Source organism: Eucyclogobius newberryi, unplaced genomic scaffold (assembly GCF_026437365.1).
Source record: "Eucyclogobius newberryi isolate DKJ021-1_F unplaced genomic scaffold, fEucNew1.0.hap1 SCAF_7, whole genome shotgun sequence".
In the NCBI taxonomy this organism is placed as follows: domain Eukaryota; kingdom Metazoa; phylum Chordata; class Actinopteri; order Gobiiformes; family Gobiidae; genus Eucyclogobius; species Eucyclogobius newberryi.
In genome coordinates, this window is record NW_027316389.1 from 31,744,371 (window position 1) to 31,771,405 (window position 27,035).

At 41.7% G+C, this 27,035-nt stretch overlaps 1 protein-coding gene across 1 annotated transcript in view; it reads left to right on the top strand.

Moving 5' to 3' along the window:
* Nucleotides 1-27,035, top strand: part of wwox (WW domain containing oxidoreductase) — a 91,346-nt gene that overhangs the window by 44,596 nt on the left and 19,715 nt on the right. Inside the window, exons 7-8 of the mRNA XM_072434442.1 lie at nucleotides 14,796-14,884; nucleotides 22,873-23,058. Of these exons, the coding sequence (XP_072290543.1) occupies nucleotides 14,796-14,884; nucleotides 22,873-23,058 (275 nt within the window). The remainder of the gene's footprint in view (nucleotides 1-14,795; nucleotides 14,885-22,872; nucleotides 23,059-27,035) is intronic.

The following is a 27,035-nucleotide window of genomic DNA, read 5'->3' on the forward strand; positions in this document are numbered from 1 at the left end:
ATAAAGGACCATTTAAACTGCGATTTTGATTCAATTGTTTAGCCTCTACTTAAATTGTTTAAGCTATTTCCCAACAAAAAAGACCTTGTGCCAGTTTTATTTCATGCAAATTGGCCCTATATCTGCATCTGCATTGCAAACACATATCATATCATTCCTAGCCTTTTAAACGGGGCCTGCCACATCACATGAACACAACCTATTGTCCGTAACGACAACTTGTCCAATTGTACCACTTCAATGCATATACTGTACCCACCGTAACGAGCCACTGCACCGTCACTCTAATACAACCGCCTTTTTAATCTGCAGTTTATGCCTCTCCCGTCATTTCCCAGCAGCCTCATCAGTACAACGCCATTTCAAAACGAGAACATCTCTTGTAATTCCACGCTAAACTATTGTGACACAAGCAAATGGTAAGCAGTTTTGAAATATTGCCAAACAAAAGAGCTTTTAATCACGGCGCACAGCGGCAGCAGAGCCCGCGGAGTGTAAACCCGCCTCTCATCAAAAGCCCCATTATACACTTGCACTTCAAAAGCTCCTGTTTCCTAATTGCTGGATTCTTTTCTTATTCAATTATGTTAGGCTTATGTTTTTATAAAGCTGATACCAAAAGGGTGCGACCAAATCAAAGAGCTTAATTTATACTCTCTCAGTGTACATATGTGTAAGAATGTTTTTCCTTTTAAGCCCAGCGGATGCAAAATGATACAGCGCTCGCTCTGAAGATGTTTTTTTTTTTTTTTTTTGGACAAAATTAAACATGGAAAAACTAGCTGGTTTAGATAAAGCAATCACATTACGGACCGCACTTGAAAAGAACACATTATTTTGGACTTGGAAGAAGCGCGGCCACTCCGTGCTGACGCGTACAAATACAAAGTTGTATAGGAGGAAAGGCTTTATTGTTATCTTACCTCGACATAATCAGCACATAAATCCGTGCCGCTCAACCTAGCAAGACAAAAAATAAACTCCCCCTTCCCTGTGCGCGGAATTGCAAAATAAGCTAGGTGTAAATATGTAATTGCCGGTGCTTATTCGGAGATCTGAAATATTAGGGAGCAATATGGATCGCATTAAAATCCTGGTTGTTAGGGATATCGGTTACACTGAAGACATGCAGCGAAATGTGCACTGTCTGCGAAACTGGCGGAGATGGAGAGGGGGAGATGATGGGGGAGATGGGAGAGAGCGAGGGGACAGAGGGAGAGGAGAGTCAGATGAGAATCTCTGGATGTCTCTCCAAGAACATAGACACATTATTGGAATAGAGTTTGGGATGTAAGAAGATGAGATGGCAGCGCTCACAGGCAAAAAGTCAGATGTACTTTTGATAGGACTGCAATGACTTTGTTAAGACCGGCTGTGATAATGACTTGGGATGTATGTTTTCTTTCTTTATTTACTATATATTAGGGCTGCAACTAACAATTATTTTAGTGGTTGACTATACAGGGGCTTCATTTACAGATGTTACCAGATTCTGTAGTTTTACGATACTTTAAATGACATGTAAACAGCCAAGTCTGATGAGTGATGTCATTTCTTTCTGAGCATGGAGCTTCTCATCAGATTTTGCAGGTACATGTGGAGCACATAAAAACGTTTTCCACTTTCATCAGCACAGTTAGAGTTATGTTTGTAATGCCGTTAATGATACGTTCCTTGAGATGATTTCTTGAGATGTCTTTACCTGATGCACCATGGCCTTCAAGGGCCCCAAAGATAGAGGTGGAGGAGAGAGATCTGGGACCACGCCGACCAATCCTGTGTGTGGAAACATATGGCCCACCCCTTTTTTTGACTAGTCGGCTTGTCAAACTATTGCTTTTATTGCACATCAAGACTTTTTAATCACATTATCAACAAAATAAAGTTTGAAATATGGTGAGTATTTATAATGTATACAATGTATTACTGATAAAAATACAAAACAGTTTATTCTCATTTGGCTTTTTTTTTTCTTTTAAATTAATGCCGCTGTCTTTTGTTTTACAGTCTGTAAAGTCCAGGTAATGATTACAATTGTCGAAATACACCGATACAATCCTTTTTTTTTAATGTTGACTAGTCACAATCAGTCGATTCATCGTTGCAGCTCTGATGAACATTTTCTTTGCAATAGTGGGGGGATTTGTATTATATTTTTTGTAATATAAGATTTGAAATGTAGAGAGATAAATAAGTTACTCCTATGGCAAATTATCATTTCATTCGGCCGGGGGTGGACTGGGGGAAAGTTGAAGGTGGAGAGTCAAAGTCCCTGTCGGGTCTGGGGGGGCTCCCCAGGGAAAAACAAATATCAGAAAATAGGTGTCATTTTGTGAACTTTGGTGGGTTTTATATGAGATTGGGCCATGGTTGTATGAGATCCTGCATCATAATTAAACAGTCTTTAGGTCAGTTTTATAAACAGATCCTGATTGTATTATTTCATGATCAGCACATACTTTTATTAGTATACAGTTAGCATGTAACTTTAAAGGGCAATATGTAGCTGTTGGAGAGTATGAAACGTTCTCCATGGAGATGAAATAACACCAAGCAATCTCCATGCCGTCCCACCACTCACATCTCACTCTGCCTTATTCACAAAGTTTCACCAGTGTTCCAGTCACATGGTTGAAGTGTTGTTCTGTGATAGGTGACCACCTGTTGCAGCTCGGCTCTGCACGGGCCGCTGCTCTTTGGGATAAATAGCAAAATCATCTCAAATATACTTAAAAAAAAAAAAAACATGCTCTCATGTTTCCAGTGTGCAGTCTAGTTCATATTGCAATGTGTTTTATAAGTCATATCGAGATGTTCCCCTGTTATAATGTTTTTGCATGATTTTGATTGGGAAAATGTAACTCAACTTATCTTACCCTGGTATCTGCATCTCTGTACTATATACATAAATAAGTGCTAGATGACAAATTTAAATGTGAAATCTGTTACAATATTCATCTTCAGAATCATAATTGGTCGATCAAATGAGCTGGTTATTTATTTATATCCAATGTATCTGCATTGTTATTATTGTCGTCTGCAGGAGCATCATTTTCACTCAAAATAACACAAGTGTGACATAATATTGTCACTCTAACGCCGTATAATCCCAGAAAACCCTTCTTAAAAAATACCAGAATTAAACTTAAAACTAAACTTAAAGGCGTTATGGACGATTTTTCGGCGATTTGAGAACGCAGCCGGAAGTGCACATGCGCACTCCCCCGTGTGGACCGATACAACACACACGTGCGTTTATTAGCGCAACGGAGCGCATCGCTCGTCTCCCGTAGATTTCTGTCCACTTCTGCGTCAGCTCGAACTGTCTTTCGCCATCTTCATTTTGCCCCGTACACTGAGGGAACTATATTATGATAGATCCATGCGCTTAGGCACGCGGAAACGTGGGGACGAGCCACACGCGGCTGCAGGTGAGCGGTAGGTGCGTTTTATGATTGATACGTGGCAGGACAAATGATTTATCCACGCCACGAGGAAATATGATGAAAAATTTGCTGAAAAAAATCATCCATACCACCTTTAAAATGTCGTTAGTGTCAGTGATTAGTTATGTTTATTTATTTTATCACTTTCTACACCTCATATCTTATTGTATTGCAAAAGTAAATTGGAAAAAGTTTCCCACAAATCCCAAGGAAATCTAACGCAAGATCAATTTTGAGCCCAGAAATGATTGTTCTTCCCATCATATATTGAACAATAAGATTATATAGTAATTATAACATGCTAAATCTGCCTGTCAAATTAGACTATTGCAATGTATAAGATGTTAAACTACTAAATACAGTGCGTATTCATGATGAATTACTGTGCCACACGTTAATTACCTGCAGGTCAATGCATGTCACTTTCTTTACCTCATTGTTGTAATTGTTCTGGACTTGAGAAACAACTGTATTGGAAATGAGCATCTATATCCATAATTGTTGGTATTGACCTCACTGGCCTTCCACATGAACACTTTGTAATGCTGCGTCTCTGTGGGGCAGTATACGGGGCAGTATATGGGGCTGGATGTACATGGAGGCGTGGATGTGTTTGTGTGACATCGGATCCATGCCCCAGGCCCCATGGCACTGGCCTGTCTGCAGCCGAAAAGCCAACTCTGCAATTATGATGACCGCCATGTCCTCTTCATTTCCCATCTCCTCTTCCTCCTCCTCCTCCTCCTCCTCCTCCTCCTCCTCCTCCTCCTCCTCCTCCTCCTCCTCCTCCTCCTCCTCCTCCTCCTGCTGCTGCTCCTCCCTCTTCTGTCTGCCTTAGCATTTATTCCGCTCCTCGAAATGCTTTTCCTGCACATAGAAGGTGGAACTTTGACTACAAACTTTCATTTAGTTTTAACGTTTTACAAATTTGTTCTGGTCGTGCACAAATGTAAACGCTCATTTTGATTAAATCCACAAACGGCAAAAACTATTTCTTTAAAAATAAAAAATTACAAAAAAGTCCGCTGGTCTAATGGTCCAAGCAGCAGCACATATGCCAGGTTTTGTGCGGCCAGCCTCAGCATCATGAAATAAATGAGCTGAATGTCCTTCCTGCTCTTGCCCTCCATTTCATGCTATATGTTCCTGTCTAACAAACAAACAAAAACGACAACATAAATGAAAAAAAAATCTAGTTTTGTGTTCAAATTTTAGGATTGATTATTAGTTTTATTTTTTTCAGAATTACTTTTATCCGTCCCCAATTATTTTTATTACAAACATGCAGCCAGTCAGCAAGAAGAAAGAGAATTCTAATAGATTAAAATCTAAAATTAAATGTCAGTATCACAGTTGCAACATTTGGAAAGAAAAACAACTGCATTCACAGTGAAAATGAAATAAACATTCTAACTTTAGTGATAAAATATAGTAATGTACAAGGAGAATATCACACAGAGGTCAGCAGCTTGATTTGTGTCTCTGAGTGGCCATAACAATATTTAAGAATCAAGAAAAATGTATATTGTATTTATTTTATTCACCTTAATTTAAACATGCAATATTTAAAAAAAACTGTATTTAAAAGCACAGACACATTTTCTGACACATTTTTAGACCAAATCACACAATATCTCTGGATAATTTCTAAAAGTTTGATTGAAATTCAAATTAATTCGCAGAAAATGTGAAAGGAACTTAAAATGAACCACAGAAGTGCAGAAATATCACTTTATATTCTTTTTTGGGATTACACTCGACTTTAATGTCTCTTTTTAAGGTCATTTTTAATAGTTGTAGTTATATAGATAATAAACTCAATATATCTCCAAAACAACCCTTGTACTATTAGACATTTTACGTCTGCCACCTCTTATCACGCGCTACGTTAGTGTGAAAGAGAAGGAATAACATATTTATCTTTTTACAATTCACACATGATCTTGTTTCTTCTGAAGTGAATAACTGACAGTAGAGATCATTTCCTCTTCATTTAGCCGCTATCTCCGTTTGAAAACACCCCGTCCTTCCTTCACCTTTGCCACATCTCGGACCCTCAGCTTGATTTGTAACTTGATTTCATGAAAAAGAGGAAAAACCTGTAGATTATCCAGCTTTCATTAGGAGAAGGAAAAACCCAGCCCGTGTCAGAAAAAGAAGAAATCAATTTAATACAGACTTAACTGGAGGAAATTGCATATTCTGCTGCCATGTGCTGAAACGGCACTTTCTCTTCCTCACCAGAGACCTGCCTCCCTATTAATTGCGGCGTGTGTGCGTGTCAGTGGGTAAGTGGCTGCCTGCGTGCGCGTGTTGTTTGTTTGTGTGCGATCTGGGCCCGGTGGAAGGAGGAGGGAGTGCGCCATGGTTACATAGAGGAGGAGAGTAAGTGTAGTGTGCATGTGTTTCGGAAGGTCACTCCTCAAAGCCAGATAAGTGCGTTTCTTTATTTGTATCAAGCATCTATTCACATGTGTGTGTGTGCATGTTTACCTGGTCATGTGGAGACTCAAGCCTGATTAAATTGTGACTTTTGGGGACCTGTATTTCTTGCGAGGTAAAATGTAAGGTCAACCTTTCCAGGAGGAGTGTGTCTAAAGTATGGAACTGACCAGACCAATGACCAAAAGTAGTACTTTTACTGCAATTTTTTCAATGATTTTAGAGTATCCTTAAAGTTATAGATATTGCATTGTGTCGATATTAGGAATGTAATGATATCCAAACCTATTGGTATGATATTTCCACAATATGCATCTCACAGTACAGTATTTATTGCAATATTTTGAAGAGGCTTACAGAATTGTTGATTTGCCGCTATTTTATTTTCAGAATTTAAAAAAAAAAAATGCAGTACTTTTAGTGTTACGCACACCCTTTTCCTACGCACCTGCAATGGAATTTGATGTGCAGAGCACCGTCTTCATATAAAATACTTATATAGAGGAAATGATCAAACTCATCAATATATCAACCCCAAAATATTCGGTTTATTGTCTCCTCTGGACTTCTCAAAAGTATTGTTGGTGTCATTTATGAAAACAAACATCTTGGGCAGTATGTTCCGACAACATCCGACAGAACATGGGGAGAACAGAGAAAAGCCCCGACCGGTCCAGTTTGGAACCCATTGACTCTTTGTGCCGCGAGGCCACAGGCCATCGAGCCATCGAGAAGTGGCTACACTTATACAGATGTTCCTGTCCCTTTTTGAGGTAATGTTTAGGATTAGTGCAGTCAGACCTAGAATCCTTAACGTACTAAAGACGTGAAGACCTATTTTAGTTTATTTATAGATGTTAGACTGGGTTTGTGTCTTAATTGTGCATATCTCCAAAAAGACAACTGAGATATTCTGCATTTTTTTTAAATCAATCTCCCACCTCAATTCTACAGTCAAAGATACAAACAACATCTTCTGTGTTCAGATCTCCATGTTGTGCACTCACTTCTCACCTTTGTTGGAGCTAGAGAGCATTGGCTGGGTTTGGAGGTTGAGTCAAGTTACGACGAGGGTTAAGGTTAAGTTTAAGCTCCAGAAAATAAACGCTAGTCGGTGTAACGTCCCCTAAACACACCTGAACTCGCCGCGTGCTCAAGTGTGTGTGGTCGCATGTGCCTTATCCAGATGGAGACAGCGCAGATTGCTTGGTATTTATGAACAAACGTCATAATTGTGACAGCATGATGTATGGCCAACACGTTTCACGGTTCCCACCCCGCCTCCCTGCCTTTTTTCCCTTTCTCTTTTGGCTAAAAATATATATGTGGCTGATAAAAGAGAGTCTTAAAAGCTGATGACCAATTTAGTGTGGCGTGTTGCGGACAAGGTCGTGGGGATCCGACTTGCTCCGAGGCCTGTTCTAATCTACGGAGCAAGAAGCGGACCTCAAAGTCATTTCTCTAATTGCTTTTATAAGGTGCCCTTTTCACATGGTGTCTTCTCTGCTCATTCACTTTCACCGCCATTATAGCCCCTTAGCCCACACCTGCGCCCACAAAAGACTGCCATTACACAGAGATCATTCGTCCTCATGTCTGCAGAGCTGGAGAAACATTAGGATATTCAAAGGAAATAGTTGGACGCTACTTCCCCTGCAGTGTTTTTGCCTTTTGTCCTGCTGCATATATGTTAACTGAGCAGGAGAGGCTAAAAGTCACATCACTTACAGCAGACCACTATCAATCTCCAAGATGGAAGAGCGGCATAGGATACATTGGAAGCAAGTTTTTTGTTTTTTTATATTACATTTGCTGATGAACAAAGACATAAACTAGTACAATGACAGTATTTAATAGTTCAACTTTGCATTTATGAGTTATTTCAATAGACAACCTCACGTTTGCCTTTATCTCATCTGAAGATATTTCCAGAAGTGACCATGGCTTTTTAAATTCAATTCTTCCATGAGGGTGTAACATTAGGACATCACTCTCAAATAAAAGGCCAACCCTTCTAACTCCTTGCCATAGCCACTGAGCCCAATGTATTGCCTGTTAATCAGTTTTAATTTGAGCATTATTCCACAAAAAAGCATATTGTTGGACATATTTGGGAAAACGCATTTGTATGAACCTCCAGCCAGACCGTCTTTGTAAATTAAAGCTGGCATGGCTGTAAAATAGGATTTGGTCGCTCATTTTGGTATATTGGGTAGAAAAAGTATATATTTTTTTCTTGGCACAGTCTGTTAATATTGATTTGAGGTTTACCACCATTCCAAATATTTTGGTCTTATTATTATATTGCCATAAGATCTGTTTTGGATTACACATCATTTCAATTCAATTAAATTTGTTTTTGTAACGCCCAAAATAATGATGATAATGATGGGTCACTTGGCAAGTAAATTACTATTAAACTGTATTATGCTAAATTAACTTTAATGCACTTTTAACATTGTTAAAACACGGTTTCCTCATCATTAGTTTGCTCAAAGTTGTATTTTAATTGATTCATGCATATTTGAGGCTCCAGTGCTCAGAAAATTCCTGTTTTCACCTACCCCCTATCCCTGCCCACTTACTTGTACTTAGTTGCAGTTTTTTTAATAAGTAGGTAAGTGGGTGAGTGACACCTGCAGGGTTCCAAAAAGTCACATGAAAATCAGCTGTTTGCTCCAGTGAAATGTCACCTTGAAGCGGCGGAGCTTATCAGTTCTGCAGTTTTGTACAAATCACTGGTCGTTTTGGCTTAATATTGCGGGTTACAATGAACAAAATATAAAATGATGATATACTTCAATTCAAAGTACCAAAAAAAAAAAAAAACAACATTATATGAAATACTAAGTAGCTTTGATCTAATCCAATTCTGTGTTAGGCTTGAACTACAGCATTTACTATAATCTCTAAACATTCCCTGCCTACATGCCTTTCCATTCTCTCCTAGCGCGGGCAGCGGGGGGCGTGGCTACCGTTAAAGGGCTTCACGTTTTGATTTCTTAAGTGTCGGCCCCGCTGGTGTGTGAGTGAGGAGGCGCGGGGCAGCGGAGGTTAAAGTGTGCGCAGGATAACGGCCGGCCTGGATGAGATTGAGCCTAGTGCATTAAGACACTGTATTATTTGGCCGTTCCACTTGCTTGCGTCCATTAGGGGTGGCTGGCGCGCTATTAAAGGGGTCAGCCGAGTGTGCGTTCTACCTGGGAGCGCGTGCACGGTGTCGCCACGGTTACGTGTGTGTGTGTGTGTGTGTGTGTGTGTGTGTGTTTGGAGACTTAGCCGAGTGCTCCTGCGTCTTATTGAACAGGACGGGCTCCCTGCCTCTAATACCTCTTCATTTTATTGGATTGGATTGCCCCAGTTATAATTGTATTAGAGTGGTAGCCCTGCCCCCGCTTCCAAAACACTCCGTCTTCATCTTTCTCATGCTCTGGCCACGTCGCTCCACCTCTGCTCCACTAGAACATCCAGAATGCTCCTTCTCCTCCTCTTTTCCCCTCTCTTCGCTCAAAGTCGAGGAGGTCGCGGCCACGTTGCAGACAGCTGTTGACTCGGGCTGAAGGTGGAAGGCGAGATGGAGTCCGGAGAAGATCGTCAAGGGAGTCGATGTCCAGTCGTGACCTTGTTGTGGAAATGGTCTCTTTTGCAAGATTTTACTGGCAATTTATTGGATGTGCGAGTTCTGACCTATAAGTGAGTTGTGTTCGATGTTCGCGCACTAATCAGAGGGTCAATTCAAACCTTGCAGAGTGCACACAGACTTTTTGTATTTCTCACACAGCCCACTCTGGTCACTATAATATAATGTGCTCGGTTTACATTTTCTAAAAACACAACAGACATTTTAAAGAACTTGCACAGAATTGCACAGCACTGTATTTGGGCCCAAAGTGCACTTAGTTTTGACAATAATGATCACAATAATAATCAAAATACTGTTCTATCTATTCCCTATTTGTATATGACATTAACAAACCAAACTGCTGCACGTAAAAGCGATATCAAATAAATAACCAGTGTGTTTAATACTGCAAACCTAAATGAACATACAAAAAAACAAAAAGTAAATAACTATTGAAAGAATCAGATCATTTATTTGGTGGGGACAGTGATTGTTGCTAATGGCTGATTTCCATGTGTTGTCCCGCATTGACTCTCTCAAGCACCTGCTGTTCCCAGTGGTCTCCAAACCAGTACTAATCAGGCCCAAACCTGCTTAGCTTTTCAGATCAGATCTTCAGCCAGACTGTTCCAGATTTTAGCGCATAAAACTGAAACGCGGATTCCCCACGTTTGGTCCCGACTCTGGCTCCAGCTGGAGACGCGATTGGGCATTCTCAAAGTGCTAAACACATTATTTATTCATTTTAAACCTATTTTGACATTTAGATACACTGTAAGATGAACTTCTGCGCTTTAAATAACACTGCAATACATTTACAATTAAGCCTAGTAAAACCCTTTTTGCATATACTTTCAAAAGGTATAAACAACTGTACTTTGAAAGGGGCAATTTATATGCGGTCCTAAATCACAATTGGTGAAGATTCCCACCCTCTGAGTAATGGACCATTAAAAACAATAGTTGACATTTACAGATATGTTTCTTTCAGTTCATAACTATCCATTTCCAGTGTGACAAAGTTCCTGCGTCTCAGCCCTTCCTCAGCCCTGCGCGGCCCGTGGTTGTTGCACACTCAGCGCTTACCGCGGAGTTAACCAGAGAAGCTTGAGCGCCTCTCGTTTCCCCCTTCGCCCTTGAAGAGAGAACGTACCAGGAGTTGTCAGCTCCTCATAAAAACCTTGAACGATCGCTGGATGAGCCCGCTCCCCTCGCCGCGTTTCCAAGCCTTTCCTCAAACCTTGCCATCTGTCTAATTGTTCACCTCCATCGCTTTAATGCTTTTTACATGCTCTCGACCCCCCCAACTTTCCAGGCAATAAACTTTATTTTCTTCGCTAGACTTGAATCTGCAGGGGAGGGCGAGCGAGTGCGCGGGCGGGCGGCCGGGCTGTTGGATTACCTCCATCCTCCTCGGTCCTCCCTCATGGTCTCCCCGTCGCTTCCTCCCGTCTCCGGCCTGTCTCTGGAGAGGAGGAGCTGTGTTCCTCAAGCTGACACGTGCGCTCATCTTCTCTGCTGGTCATTGGGCAGTGGAGCGGGGCCCCGTGGAGCTGGCCCTGCTTTAAAGTCCGCTAATGATCAAACTCTGGCGGCTCTGACCTTGCTGCCACGGTGGAACACATGAGTCTGGAGCAGGCGGCAGTCACCGAACGTGGGTGTTTCCCCATGAGCTTGAGGAATGAAGGCACTTGCCGTGGTTAGTCGGAATAAACAGAAGCGTTTGACAAATATTCTACATTTCTAAAACCTTGCCAAGCCTTTCATGAAATGAAAGCAGATTTGTTACTTCATTTTCTTTTCAAAAAACGAATACAAATTGCTCTATTCATTGATTTCATGAACAGGATTAAAGCCTGTGATAAAGTGCCAAAATAGTCAAAATTCTTCCTCCAATGTGTGATCTCACAGGATTGTCAGTAAACCTAAACATTGTCAAAATTGTATAATTAGCTTGAGTAAAAAAATTAAAGATTATTTTTAAGGCATTCAAAAAATCTACTAGGGCTGAAACCAAATAATCACATGTTTTATTCTATACAAAATATATTATGTGCTGAGAAGATGGATTTATGATTTTTTTTTAAATTCATTTAAAAAAAAAAAAAACTGTTCAGTTGTAAATATGAAGTTGTCCTGAAGCGCCATCACTTCAGCTTTGTTTTAGTCAAATATTGTACCAAATAAATACTAATAAATTCATCAAAAGAATAATCACCAGATTAATCGATTTCCAAAATAATTGTTAGTTGCGGTCCTAAAATCCACATTATTATGAAAATCATCTGTTTCCATATCTGAGTGAAAACAACCAAAAATGTAACACATTTTTTTTTTAAATCAAAAAATATATTTTAATCTATTTTCTTGAACATCGTGTAAACTCCCTTTTGTTTTCCATGCTTCCGTACCTAGTAAGCGCTGGCTGCACGTCCCGGCGGTAAAATGGGGCAGTTGTCTCCTCTCACCTGTGATTACTGCTGTGTGCACATCATATCCGCTCATCCCATATAATCATATCTATAACCGCCATAACCGTCCTTTAATGCTTAGTAATAGCATCTATATAATGGTATGGAGTGGCATCAAGAGAATACTTCAGGCATAGATAATGGTGGTGCGCCTTTACCCTTGAGCCCGGGGTTTGTTGTGTGTGCGTGTGTCTGTGTACTGCACTTTACACTCACCCGTTAAGTGTGGGTAAAATGCTCCAACAAGGCTATTTGTATTGAACTGTAACGTGAGCAGATCATAATTTGACATTTTGTTCATTGTAAAGCGCAATATTGATTCAAAACGGGTCCTTAATAGAAACAGGATACTTTAATTCCTGTTTAAAACTGCAGAACGATAGATAAGCTCCGCCTCTTCATAGTGACATTTCACTGTAGCAATGTTTTTATTTTTGAAAAGGGGCTATGATTTATGTGTGCCATGATTTTTGTCTTCTTTTTTTTCTTTTCTTTTGTGGCTGTTTTTGGATGTTGTCTTGTTTTTGTCTGTATCTTCTTTCTCTGGATCTTCTTTCTCTGGTCGTGTTCTATTCTTTTTTTCTGTTCTTTTTTTGTTATAAGTTTGAAAAATTAAAACATTTAAGTTAAAAAAAGAAAAGAAAAGTGGCTACTTGACATTTAACTAAGTGCAGGGATGTGGGCGGGGATAGGGTGTAGGTGAAAACAGGATTTTTCTTTAGCACTCGAGGATATTCAAACATGCATGAATCACCCAAAATACAACTCTGAGGAAACTAATGATGAGGAATAACCGCTGTAACAAGGATAAATGCTCATTAAAGTTGATTTGGCAGAATATGTCCCCTTTAACCCTTTTGCGTGCGTCTCCAGCGGTCCGTAGAGGGCCGCGCACGCTCACATGTGAGGCTGGTGCATTCTGGGAGCAGAATCTGTGGGGATGGCAGACAGTAAAATGCTGATTGTGGTTCCGGGAGAGGTAATGCGAGCTGACAGGGTTCCTTTGGGGAATGGCAGACAGGAGCACGAGGAGCTGGAGGAGGAGGACACGCAGGGAAAACCAGGGGTACCTGGAGCTGCCGTACGTGTCCCGCGCCCAGCTAGGGGACACTGCAGTGGGAGGGACTGGTCCAGCGGAGCGTTTACCTTGGCCTATCCGTGTCCTTTGTGGTGAAATAAAAAAGTGAATGTAAAGGGAAAACGAAGGTGTAATCATGGTCAGGAGCACCTAGTTAGAGGGCTAAGCTATATCATTTAGCTTGGTACAAATGAAGGGATGTTTAGGATTAACTTTAATGTGTAGAACAATTATTATTTGCAACAATAAACAAGTGTTTTGTTCTGCTATTTATTGGTTGCAGCGCATATTATCTTATCAATGTGTCACTCGGCAGCAGCTTCAACATAAACATGCTGTCGTTGGCACAAAAGCTACATTTCCTCTGTTGTCCTATAAGGCAGGTAAAACAATAAACAGTGGCTGATTAGAATTGTAAAGTACACAGACACAAAGCCAGTAATCTTTAATTGTTTGATGAAATTAGCAATGAATCACATAAAGAAGCAGAAAATGCACATGTTCACAGGTCTTTGGTTCTAGTTCTGTCGCATTGTTTCTTTCAGTTGGTTTGAGTACAAAACAATTGTGCATAAATCACTGTTTCTGCCTTGTTTTCCATGGTGGAGCCTAGATATTTTGGAGTAAAATGTTAATATTGACTCTTTCCACATGAGCAAAATATGTATGCTACTTGCTGGTGTTGTTTTGCTCACTTAAGAACTACTGCTTTGATAATAGCAGCCTTAGTGCGGTGTACAGTCGAGTGTATGTGTGTGCAAGTGTAAGTGTATCCGAGGCCTCTGCCCCGCAGCACAAAGCACTGTACCACAGTGTAACAGACTATGATGAATATTGCACCTGTCTTCCTCTCTGTGTAAATGCACTTATGCATTCACTTCTTCAGTCATTTATCTTTCGCTGCTCCTGTGCCATCCTCACCCTGTCTGCTAACATCTGGTAAGAGCAGACACACAAACATGCAGCTACAGACACATCTCTTTGTGTGGTTCAAGAAAATCTCTCTGTGATTCCTCAGTCATGCAGGTGTGTTCCAAATACACAACTTCTGAGTAATTGCCTATTACAAAACTGTTAACATTGACTCACATTTTTCTTCCAGTTCTAAAGTGTCCATTTCCAGTGTAATCGCTGTAGTCGAGGGGCACTGCTAACGGGGACAATGGTGCCAAACTGACAAAAACTTTCAAAAGCTTTCAGTACCTTTATAATCTGACATGCAAAAACAACTATTCTCACTGAAAATGACTAGGAAACAGTATATTTATACGTAAAAAGGCAGAGTAAATGAATGATTCTTTTGCAAATCGTTTTCACTTCTCGCTTTCTCCTTTTTGCTGTGGTCTTAAATAAACACTGATAAACTAAATAAAATAATTAGTCGACTAATTCAAATTTGGGTTAATTTTGGTGAATTAACACGCCGTCAACCGATTAATCTACCAACTGACTAAAGGCTGACTGCCCTAGTCCAGTGTGACAAACTGCTGGTGTGTCGGCCCCTGTGCGGCCCCTGTGCGGCCCCTGGTTGTTGCACAGTCCATTATAACAAGGGTTAAAAGTTATCACCTGAAAACCTTGTCCGTTGCCTGACTTTGAAACCCTCATTAGAATGGTTTAAGCACTTCACATGCTGTTTTATATTGTTGTAGTTCTGGCCGGTAATTTTGTTGCCAGACAATAACAGTATACAATGTGTTGAGTTCCATTAAACAGCTGCTCTTCTGTCTCCACAGCACAAAGCCCGAGTGGAGGCCATGATGTGTGACCTGGCCTCGCTGCGCAGCGTCCGCCAGTTCGCAGAGGCGTTTAAGGCCAAGAAACTGTGAGTCTATGTGTTAAACCTACAACATGAGCAGAGTAGTAACCAAACCAGAGCTGTTTGTTTTAATAATCTAATAATCAAGCATACTATTGTTGTGTAGCTGTTGGCAATTCAAAACCTAGTACAAGTAATTCAAACTTGCATTGTACTATTGTGCAAGACACCTCTTTTGTCCAGTTGTGTGTCCAACCTTATGTTGAAATACTTTAAATACTATTGCATTTTAAGGAAAAATATCAATGTTTTATGGTTAGCAGACAATTTGAATACGGTAGTCTCAATCCTTATGACTCAAGCAGTCGATCTCACACTTCTTTGGAACCCCTGGAAACCTGTAATCTCTGTATTTGGGAGCATTCATCCCAAATGTCCCCAATAGAGTACTTTTTATGTACTTTTTCATTGACACGATCTAAAGTGCCCATTCTATTTCTATGTAGAATACCAATAGACAAATAACGTTGGAGCCAAAACAAATGTCTCTTTCGGGGTTTCAATGAGGCCATCTCCCTTATTCATCATATTTACTGAGAGTGAGCGGCCGTCCCAGCAGTGTGCGCTGGACAGCATATGGAGTGGGCCCAGGAGAGGAACGTGGATCTGCTCACTTTGTCCCGCGCTGAATGGCCCAGGTCACTTTACACTTGCTTTTGTGGCGGTCAGCATGTCTCCTGACCGGTCACGCTGATGCTCTTTGGGGGTCATGTGTTGTGTCATTGGGCTGGATGGTCCCGCTGTTGTGGATACAGGAGGTAGGGGTGTCCCGGGGGAGAGCTGAGGCAGTCGTCGCCCACGGCTGCCCTGGGGCGGGGTATGGACATCCAGGACACGTGTCTTGGGTCACAGCCAAAGCTCACGGTGGCTTCCCTCACAAAGTGTCTATAAACAGTGGCATCTCCTCCCACGCACGGGAGCGCCGCAGAGGTCCCACGCACGGGAGCGCCGCGGAGGTCCCACGCACGGGAGCGCCGCGGAGGTCCCACGCACGGGAGCGCCGCGGAGGTCCCACGCACGGGAGCGCCGCGGAGGTCCCACGCACGGGAGCGCCGCGGAGGTCCCACGCACGGGAGCGCCGCGGAGGTCCCACGCACGGGAGCGCCGCGGAGGTCCCACGCACGGGAGCGCCGCGGAGGTCATGGCCGGGTCAATATCTTAAGACATAGAAAAGAAAAGCTTTGAAAATACTGTTTAAGCTATTAAGGATAAAGTAAAATATATCTTTGCCAAAGGTAATTCTGCTTGATTATGGAAAAAAATATATATAACCTTGACATCATTATGGAAATTGCAATTATTTACACTGTTATTTGCTTTTAACAGTGCATAGGCGGGTCAAATGAAGAGAATGAACAGATGAAATGAGAGTAACAGGAAAAGTTTATTATACAAGTAAAAAGGTACAATCCATGAGCAACATGTAAAAAGTACATGTGCACTGAAGGCCTTTAGGATTGAATACCTGTAATAATAATCTAAATTAGTTGATTACATATTTTTTTTTGGAATTATTTAGAGCAATATTTTGATTGTAATTGATCTTTATTCCTTTACACAGTCCTACAATGAAGATTTGTGCCATCATTTTACAACATATTTATCATAATATATTCTATATTATCTTATTACAACCTGACATATGTATATATATTTTTAGAGGGCAGGAGTGTAGATGGTATAAAGTTGTCCTTTTGGTGCTCTTCAGTGAGGGATCAGTGTTGAAACGTAGAAAGAAGCTGAGGCGTTATTATTATCACATCCTGTCTTGTATTTAGTCCTAGAATTAGAGATAAACTAACCAAAATAAATCAAATTCTGTATTTCACTTTTAAACAGGGGATCATTTTGAGCTGTCAAACGTAAGACAATTTATGTTGAATTACTTACACCAAACATGTGTGAATGAAACAAAACTACTACAAGTTTGTTTTGAGCAACATTAAAACATTGGTATAAGTGTATTGAAGTCAATTTACGACCTCTAATGCGACACTTTTACGACTTTACAACATCAAATTGCCAAATTGCATCCATTCTCCACGACACACAGCGCGGCTTTGGTTGACCTTGTGTTAACCCTGTCCGCCCCTGTCTGCTTCCACCTGCCCCTCACGCCGTTCGTTTACATTCCTCCTTTATTTCCCTATCTCCCCCTGTCGTCTCTCCGTCTTCCCCTCGCCGTCTGCGTCCCTCCCTCTTTTTCACCTGACTATTTTGGCACGGTTGTATTTCTTCATTAGGCCCGCTGTTTCGGTGGGGGCCGGCGGTGGGACGGGACGGGACGGGAAGGGAAGGGAAAGGGGGGGTCAGAGGAGGAGGAGGGGGTTCTCGGGGGACGTCAGAGTACATTAATTCTCATCAGAGGCAGAGTGCAGGCTGGGAGCTGTGAGCTGTGAGCTGTGAATGGCACTTGCTAGCTTGTCTAAGTCTACCTCCGCCACTCCATTACGGCGCGTATGTCTCCGGGCATAACAACCCCGCCGAACGCATACTCACTGCAAGCAGACAATTCACCGTTTCTAAACACGCTACCGTCAGGCTACGCTAGGACGCCACTGACAGGTGAAATGCAATCAAAGACGTTTTTTTTTTTTCCTCCACACTTTCTGGCTGTCGTTTTTCACTCCCTTGCTTTTAAGTGCCTTAGTCTGCGCCGCTTTTTGTTCCATTGACCCCGATTGCTGTATTAATTGCCTGTCCTTTTGAAATGAAATTACCTTTATATTGATATTGTGGGATGGCTGCTGGTTTCCATTGGGATGTAACTGATGAGGGTAGGCCAGTGCTAACAGAAAGAGCCTAATGTAATTTTCAAAGAATGTGCCGTAATTAACTGCACGCAGTTTGTTTCCACTTTGATTTTACTGCTAATATTGCATTATGATTCTAAATTATTACAGGTGATGGCCATAGTAACTGTAGACAGGTCTGTTTTATAGCACACCAGCTTAACCTTTTGAGATCACGTATTTGTACCAGTTTTGCAGTAGCGTGGGCGGGGCCATGGAGATTTCAGACTTTGGAGGAAAAAATTTTAAAGTTTATATTTGGTAAAGGGAACAGATTAATAGTCTGTCAAGTTTATGTTCTCGAAATCAATACTGAATGTGATATATTGTTTTTGAAAAGGGGGAAAAAGAAAGAAAAATGTATCAATCAAGCTGAGACAATAAAATGTGATTCATTACCTGACTTTGATTTAAATTTGATTTTGGACTTTAGGGCTTCCTCTGGATTTCCTCTGGACACGACACAATGTGTACTCAACTTGGACTTGACTTGGACTTGGACTTGAACTCAAATCTTTATTTTTCTTATTCTTCTTTTAAATCTTTTAGTTCAGATGTTGTACTTCCACTGGCCACATTGGCCCCTCCCACAGTACAGTACAGTACACTGCGTAGTGCTTTGTCCAGTGTAGCTTTCCACTATCACTTTTCCTCTGGCCAATAAAGCGCACCAATAACGACCAATCCTGTACGCCCGGCTCTCATAGGCAATCTCCTCCTGCTGGCCCATATTATCACCCAGGTCAAGAGGTCTGGCCCAGGGGGGTTATCCAGAGTAAATATATAAAGTGATGCCTCCCTGTTTGGTAGTTAACGGGCTGGTTGAGATTGCACAGTGCTGTCGGTGTGCCGCGCAGGTTTTAATGCGGACGGAGGGAGTGAGCGGCGCGGCTATTGGCCTATTAAAGACATTCATTAGAGCAGCGCTTATGAGAGAGGGACTAACTGGTGGGCAGTAGAATTAACAGGCCTTTTACATCGGGAGCAGACTCACCCGAGGCCTATCCTCGCTGTTTTGTGGGGGAAAGCGCTGCAATGGCCACAGAGAAGTTGCTTATTGGACTTGGATCACTAATTGGTGATATAGACCTCAATAAAATAGTCAATAAGGTACTATTTACTTTGCAAACATTTGCTCTACAGAAGATTTCAAAGTGGCTTAATGGTTAAAGCTTAGTGGTTTAGAGTATTGAAACATTTGTAACGCAGGGGTCAAAAATGAATGATTATTGTCTTGATGTTGGGAAATTCTCATTTGAAATATATTCTGTTCCTTGTTATTCAGGATTTGGAAAGACAAAGATAAGACGAGATAAGAGAGCATTTATTTGTCCCTCAGTGGGGAAATTGCAGTGTTGCAATGGCAGAACAGCAACAGTGGAATAACAAAAGGAACACAAATATACAAGTGTCCAAAGTAGGGCTTTTTATGTTTAAACATAAACAACATTTAACTTCTTGACATGTAAAAGTGCAATGTGTTGTATTTCATATTTTAAAAAATAGATGTTTAGCCTTTATTGAGTTTATGATGCAATTATTGGAGAAAGGCTATTGCAGTAAAAGTGATGGTTGTTATAGTTTAGACTGGCTGAGCTCATCATGACAGTGGCACTGTGGCTCACTTCATCCACAAATCCTTAAAACACACACTTTTTTTTAAACATGGTCCATATTTATGCTAAAATAAGTTTAAGTATTTGTATGAAATGTAGTAATGTAAGTACAGTTATTTAGTAACCTTTAATTAACCAGTAGTGTCCCACTGAGCTGTAGCATCTTTTAGGGGAGGGCCGGCCCCAGAGGGGTGGAGCCTATGGTTCGTGTTATTAGTGGTAGAGCACCCGGAGGAAACACACAGCAAGAACATGCAAACTCCACACAGGAAGGCCCCACATTGCCCAGGAGTCGTACCCAGGACCTTCTTGCTGTGAGGCGGGAGTGCTAACCTCTTGGTTGGCGAGACTTCATCTTGTTGCCCAGGTTTCTCATTTACCCCATCAATCCTAAAACATGCACACAATGCTTTAAAGCCTTGCTTAGGACACCACATCTCTACATGGACAATAAAATACAAATCGCCATGGACACAAGATGCATTTATGAAAACAGAACATATGAGACGGCGGAAACACCGTGAGGTCGTGCAAACTCCACACAGGAAGTTAACTTTAGGTCAGGAAAATGCTTAGTATTTTGAGGGATGTTGTTTGTCAGCAGACCTATACCCACTTGTTAGCAAACTTTGTAAAGCTAACCTTAGAATAACACTTTTAGGGCAAAACTAATTTATTTAGATATTCGGGATAATATTATTCTCATATTATTCAAATGCGATGCAGCGTTGCCCCACCTTGTTTGGGTGCAGTCGGGAGCAGCTCGTTGTTACTGCGCCTCTTTAAAATGTGCTGAGTTGGGCGTTCTTTAAGTTGACTTGTGACTTGGTTTGTGCTCTTTAATGAACCTTGTGTGTTCGCAGGCCTGAAGGTGATCGTACACTACCCTCCTATGTAATAGCATGGGACGGCTCATTATAGCAAGGCATAACAATTCACACATTAATTTTCCAGCATCCAGTTTTTAATTAATCCAGTCGGCAGCCTTAAACACAGGGTACACAAATTGCCTTCGGCCTCATAATTAATTCTAATGGAAGAAATTAAAAATTGGTGGGGTGTGTTTGGATTGTTCGCCTGTGTTACTGCGCTTTCGAGTTCGCTGGAGCGGCGCTGTCACCTATACAAGGATCTCTCTGCCTTGACCAATCCGGCAAGCTCCTTTTGAGTAACACACAAGCTCCTGCCTCTCCTTTGTGTGTCTTTGCAAAGCGAACGTCTAATGTTTTGCATCATCATTTTCAAATAAGTTTCAAATTGAGACAAAAGGTCAGGATTCTGCAGATTCCAAAGGTTTTAACCGAGCTTTGTAGAATCCCTTAGTATATTTCATGTAGAATTGATAATGTGTATGTGTAGGGAAGTGAAGCAGTTGAGATAAGGCCAATATTGGTTCGAAAATGACTTGATAAAAACAGATCTGCCGACTTCTGTTGTGTGATAGGGCTGGTTATCCTCTGGTACCTGGCAACACAATACTTCTCTTGATCCAAGCGTCACAACAATACAATATGCACCTCGATATAGCCCAGTCTTGATATGATTAAATATGATATGATAGGATAGGATATATTTTCATGCAATTGCTGGTTCTCAGATGACTTCACAACATTTTACAGGCCAATAATATGTAATACAGATGGGGGCAGCTAAAATGATTACTGTTAAAATGCAGTTTTTTGTTATAATATAATCTTTGAATTTACCTTTTAGATATTTCACAACAAAATACAATGTTATCAATAGGGAAATCTGGCTCTTGTCCCCATCTGAGGTCATGACATCATCACATTCTAGAATCTGAAAAACAATTCTATTCAGCTTATTTCGTAAGCGTAATCCTTCTTCTGGTTGTATTAGTGAACACAGGGCTGCCAACCTCCAGTGAAAATAAGTTTTACACAGACTAAAAAGCCGTTTTCTGGCCTCCCAGAGAATTTGTGCATTGTTGACTTTTTGGTCACATGAACATTGGACATTTTACACAAATAAATCTACTTTATAGCAGAGATGAACCTCATTGCTTTGACAAATGAGTGATTATACCAACTGTCTGTTCTTCACACTGGCTGTTCTTCACACTCTGATTTAAGGTTATGGCAGTGTTTCCGCTGTGGTTTTGTGGCTTTAAACTTTGTGGACACGTTTTCCTGTACATTCTGATGGATTAATAAGTCTTTTCTATGCTATGTATCACTACTACAGTAGACAGAGCAGTTGGTGTGTTTGAGCCGTAAGGGAAAACTGGAATTATCAGAGCAATGCCGTCTGCCATGCAACGATAAATAAGGTTACTCAAACATTTGCTTGCATCACTAACTATGTTGTAATGACTCCCCTTGTCAGTTGTATTTAAACATTGATTTAGCGTAATAGGTCTCTTTTAAAACAATGCCCATCGTTCAGAGATAAGTATGACTACCTGCCCTTCATTTTGACAACATCCAATTCCAGAACACAACCTTTTCTGGCCCCAGAATGAAGTCTTTTTATACCATGACAAGTCTTTTCCGCTCATAGATGTGTCAGTGGTTTGTGTTACAGGCAGAGTGTATCAGCACCATTAGCCCTCCACTCTTGGGTGCTGAAATGGTGGGAGATTGCTTTCCAGCGTGTTGTTGGCGTTGGAAGGCTGCCAGCCATGTTCTGTAGCTACAGGAGCCGCAGCGCCGTGGGGAGACGCACTCAAAACCTCTATCATATCCACATTAACAAAGAGAGGAAAGCCTTGTCGGAGGCTGCAACGTGAGACAACGCTGAGTAGTGTTTGTGCCTCAGTCATGCAAGTGCCATTGGAACGGGAGGTTTCAGAAAATGGAGCGAGCGGCGGCTTTAAGATGAAGGATAGTCCAGAGTTTGGCTGGTTTGATGGTTTTGATGATCTGCAGAATCGAGCCAGCTTTTCATTCCCGTTACTTTCAAAACTGATTAGAAATGTGAGTTTAGAGGAACCGTGTGTAGCCTGCTTTGGTTTAAAAAGTCTCGAACAGGACACACTTCTCTGTAAAACATTGATCTGATGACTACTTTTAAACACATTTTGTAGTTTTGTTTTGCTGCATTTTCATGGCGCTTCATCATATCTCAGCTTTTGTCCACTTGGCATTTGTTTTATTCCCAAAAAATACCTAAAGCTATTGGGTTTTATTCAGAGCAATTCTGTGCATTTCTCTATTTTATTTACCTTTTTAGAACAGGAATGTTTTTTTTATTCAGCTGTGGATCGTGTTAACCGTTTTCGGTTGCTGGTTTTGCTCAGAAAATCATAATAGATGAATGAAATGACATTATAGCCAATCTGAAGGCCTTCAACACTCCACAGTTACTTTTTTCTCCCAAAATGGATTTCTCTGTTACTGTTGGTCCGGTGCCAGCGCAGAGGCCAGGGGAAAAGCACTCTAAACCTTATATTAACAGGCCGACACACACTGCAACAAAACACCTGCGTTCCGCTCCCAAACAGTTGTGCCCAATCGCTCTGTTTGATTCCCTCCCTCCGTTTTAGCTATATTTTTAGTCCTCCTCTCGAGTTCTAATCAATAACTTTACAAACCTGTGTTTATTCTCCCCGCTGTGTCTGTCGTAGGCCCCTGCACATCCTGGTGTGCAACGCGGCCGTGTGCACCCAGCCCTGGAGCCAGACAGAAGACGGTTTGGAGAGCACCTTCCAGACCTGCCACCTGGGACACTTCCTCCTGGTGCAGTGCCTGGAGGAGGTGCTGCGCCGCTCGGCTCCGGCCCGCGTGGTGGTCGTGTCCTCGGAGTCACACAGGTAAAGCAGACGTTAGCGGACACTGCTGAAAGTTTAGGATCCTTTTTACTTTGGAGTTAAAGTTTACGGCTGAAATGGGAAACGAGTCTCACTGTGGGGTGGAACAAGAGCTTGTGCCGCAAAATTAAAGACATGTGGAAATGTATCTTGGGTCTGTATGCGATGAACTAAAATACAGGAGCAGGTTCACACACTAAGCTCTGAGGTCCGAGGACGACTGAATGCACCAATATTCTCCGTAAAGTGTGTGCTGCTAGCAGTTGTTGTTAGCTTTACTGTGACACTGGACTCTGGTCACTGGAAGTAGTGAAAAGTGCTTACAAACCTCTAGCGGTTTGGGATGTTAGGAAGGCATTTGGGGGAAAATAACTAGTTTTGTATTTCACTGCAGCATCTAACTAAATATAAAGAACAAAAAATCTATGAAATCTACTATAAATTATGCCAAAATCTCCTAATTTTAATACACAAGATATGTTGATGTCTCCTCCCATCCCTAACTCGTCCCACCCCTAACTCATCCCACCCCTAACTTGTCCCACCCCTACCTTGTCCCACCCCTAACTTGTCCCACCCCTAACTCGTCCCATCCCAAACTCGTCCCATCCCAAACTCGTCCCATCCCAAACTCGTCCCATCCCAAACTCGCTCCATCCCTAACTCGTCCCATCCCAAACTCGTCCCATCCCAAACTCGTCCCATCCCTAACTCGTCCCATCCCTAACTCGTCCCATCCCAAACTCGTCCCATCCCAAACTCGTCCCACTTTCCCTGACTGTATAACACACAGCACTTACAATATATGTGACTGTTGACACAGGAAGGACCTTTGGCCGTGTCATGGTCATTATTCCTGTGTCTCAGCAAACCACTTTAAACATGAACCCTTGACCAGGAAGCTGCACTCCTCCGTCAAACAGATTCTGAATCTTAGTGGGACTTTTCTGGTTATATAACTCCAATGATTACTGTTCAAGTATATGAAGATAATAGTTTACTTTTATGGTCACAAGTCAGATGTGTGGAGAAGTGACCCTGCTTACAGTAAGAATGTATGATAATTTACTTCAAGGGTTTTTTGATGTAAATGAATAAATGGCAGATACATTTCAGGCAACACAATTTCATCTCCATTGAACTAAGCAGGGGGCAGACCCTCTCTAGAAAATAATCCATTGTGCACCTTTAACAGGGACCTCTGTATTCACAGGTTAGTGAATACAATTAACATAACTAATAAACAAACTAATTGAAACAGAACTATTGAAGTTAAGTTAGAAAGTGAAGTGGCAATAGTCCACTGTATCCTTCAACCATTTCAGCACAACTCTGAGTTTAATCCATAACGTCCCAAAGTAGCGCAGTGCAATAACTCGGGGTTCATCCATGCAGTAAGTGCGTGCGGCGTTCACTGGTTCCGCCTCCAAACGGATTGATCAGACTTAATGTGTATTGTCAAACATGACAGCCTCACTCACTGAAAACTCATTTCCCTCCACACGCTGTCACTATAAATTAAACGTATCATCAACATGATGGATGGACTTATCAGCTAAAATTTACTTTGATCAAGTATCTGCTCCTTCTGTCTGACCCCCTGACTCAGCCCCTCTCCTCCATCTACTCTTTCCCAGCTCGCTCTGCGCTCAAACTAAACTCTGCACAATACACTGGGAAAAGATAGGAAATTATGTTTACCTTGTTTAGCCACTACAACTGAATAATGTTCTTTACCCCCGACTCAATGATGCAAATACTCACATGCAAACCAATCACTGATGTTCCCTGCACATCCCCTTTACGCTGAGTGGATCTAACAATATTGACAACATATCAGGTTGTAAACTGTATTGTTTTGTTCGGAGTGGCGTTGCTAAATAGTTGATAGAACTACATCAACCATGATTGTATTGCTGTGTTGAAGACACAAAGCACACATGTGCATAATGCACATTTGAGCTTTTAATAATGTCAGAACATTGTTCCCTCATTACCAAACATACCTGGAGTTGTATTTAGCTTCAATTCCCCAGATTTATGACGATCACAGGTAGAGCTTTGAGTTCTTCTGTGTTGTTTTAAAGTCCATGTTCAGGGAAGCTAGCTTTTCTTTATTTCACCATGGTATTTCCCTCAGCTGCCAGTAGATGGAGTGCTATTGCTAACACAAATCCTGAGGAGGGATCACCTCACAGGTATAAAGAGATGTATGCTTTCAGTTATTTTAAACTCTGAGAAGCCTCATCTAAAGTACTCGAGCCTTTAACAATACAAAGAAGGCATACTATAAGTCCATTAAGGCAGGCGCCTACTGCACAATTGTGACTCAATATTTGGATATATTCCACAATGAGATTATCATATTTTGTGTATTGCTTGTCATACAGCAGTCAGCTGCATATCTGGTGGCGTTCCTCAGCCTCCATGTCCTGACAGTGTTGAAGTCATTGATCCAGGCTCAAGTCAGTCAGACGGCCATGCTCTGTCTGACCTGAGAGCGGGAGAACATACAAGTTATTCTAGTCCTTCAAGCCTGGATCATACACGCAGCAGTGAGCGCTGTAATCCACACAGACATGCATGAGAGGACAGGCCTTACACTCCCATTCACTCGGGTCAGAGGACTGTTATACTCCAGAGCTCCACTGTGAGCGGGAGAAGGAACTGTACGGACAAGTATTGACAAGGTTTGATTGATGTAATGCTATAAAAAAACTGCGATTTTGTGGAAGTTTGGAGGAAATGGTGAAAACAAGAGAAAAAAGACTAAAGAGAATGTGTAGTACTAAAAACTTCAGTACTGCAGGATTGTGATGAATAGTTTCAGCTTTACGTTTTCAGGCGATATGTTGTGGACCGTTTCTATTCAAAACATTGACATTCATTGACACAAAATTCTCTATCTCTGCCCGTTGCTCAAACTTGATCAGTTTGCCAGCCGATGCCACCAGGAGTTACATCAAATTCTCTTGATTTTGAGGGCCAATACCAAGGAAAAATGACTGGGTCCGGAGTCCCTCAAATCTTCCCAGACTTGCCAAGTTGCTAAGTGCTATATATATGCGTTTATAAATAGTATAGTGCATACATATATTATTTTTTATTGTTAATTGCTATCACCACCGCACTAGATTCTCATCACTCTGAAACCCATGCACAGCGGACTTCTTGACCACCTCTGTTAGTTGTTTCACAGGTAAAAATGAACACACAAAGCACTTTACTTCCTACCTCTAGCCCCCTCCCAGTGGGACACCTCTTTAACACCTTCCCTGGGAGGCGTCCAGGCCGTTGTCGACTGGACTCTCTCTGGAGGAGCAGCTTCTCTACTCTGAGCTCATCTCTGACAGGGTTGAGCTCATCTCTGACAGGGTTGAGCTCATCTCTGACAGGGTTGAGCTCATCTCTGACAGGGTTGAGCTCATCTCTGACAGGGTTGCTGTATACTTTTACATGAAATCGTGATCGGGCTCCAAGAAAATTGCGGTATATCGCCTATATCTTTTCTTGATCTTATCCTAGTGGTCCTGACCAATTTGCTCATGGCCTAACAGAGATGAGAGAAGTAATATATAATCTAGCATGTTGTGACTAAATCCTTTCACTAAACCAACTCTGCTCGCAATGTCTTTAAAAAATCTTAACTGACATCATTGCATCAAAATACTCTTCAATGTTCTCACACTCCCCAAATCTGGGGCCTCGTGCCTCAGAGCCAGGTTAAGCGGGACAGTGAATCCCACACCAGCGGACTATCTCCTGTGACATCTTCCATTCTGCCCAGCTCATTTCAGACTTATATTACATCTATTGAAGGCTTTCCCGTTTTGTTTGTGTTAGGGTTGATTCACTTAGCTCGCCCTCCAAAGCCAGTGTGCGACCTCTGGCCCTGCAGCATATTGTATTCCCTAAGCCCCTTGTTGGCGGCTGCAGCACTGACCTATAGGGGACGGGCTAATGGCTGGACACTTTATCAG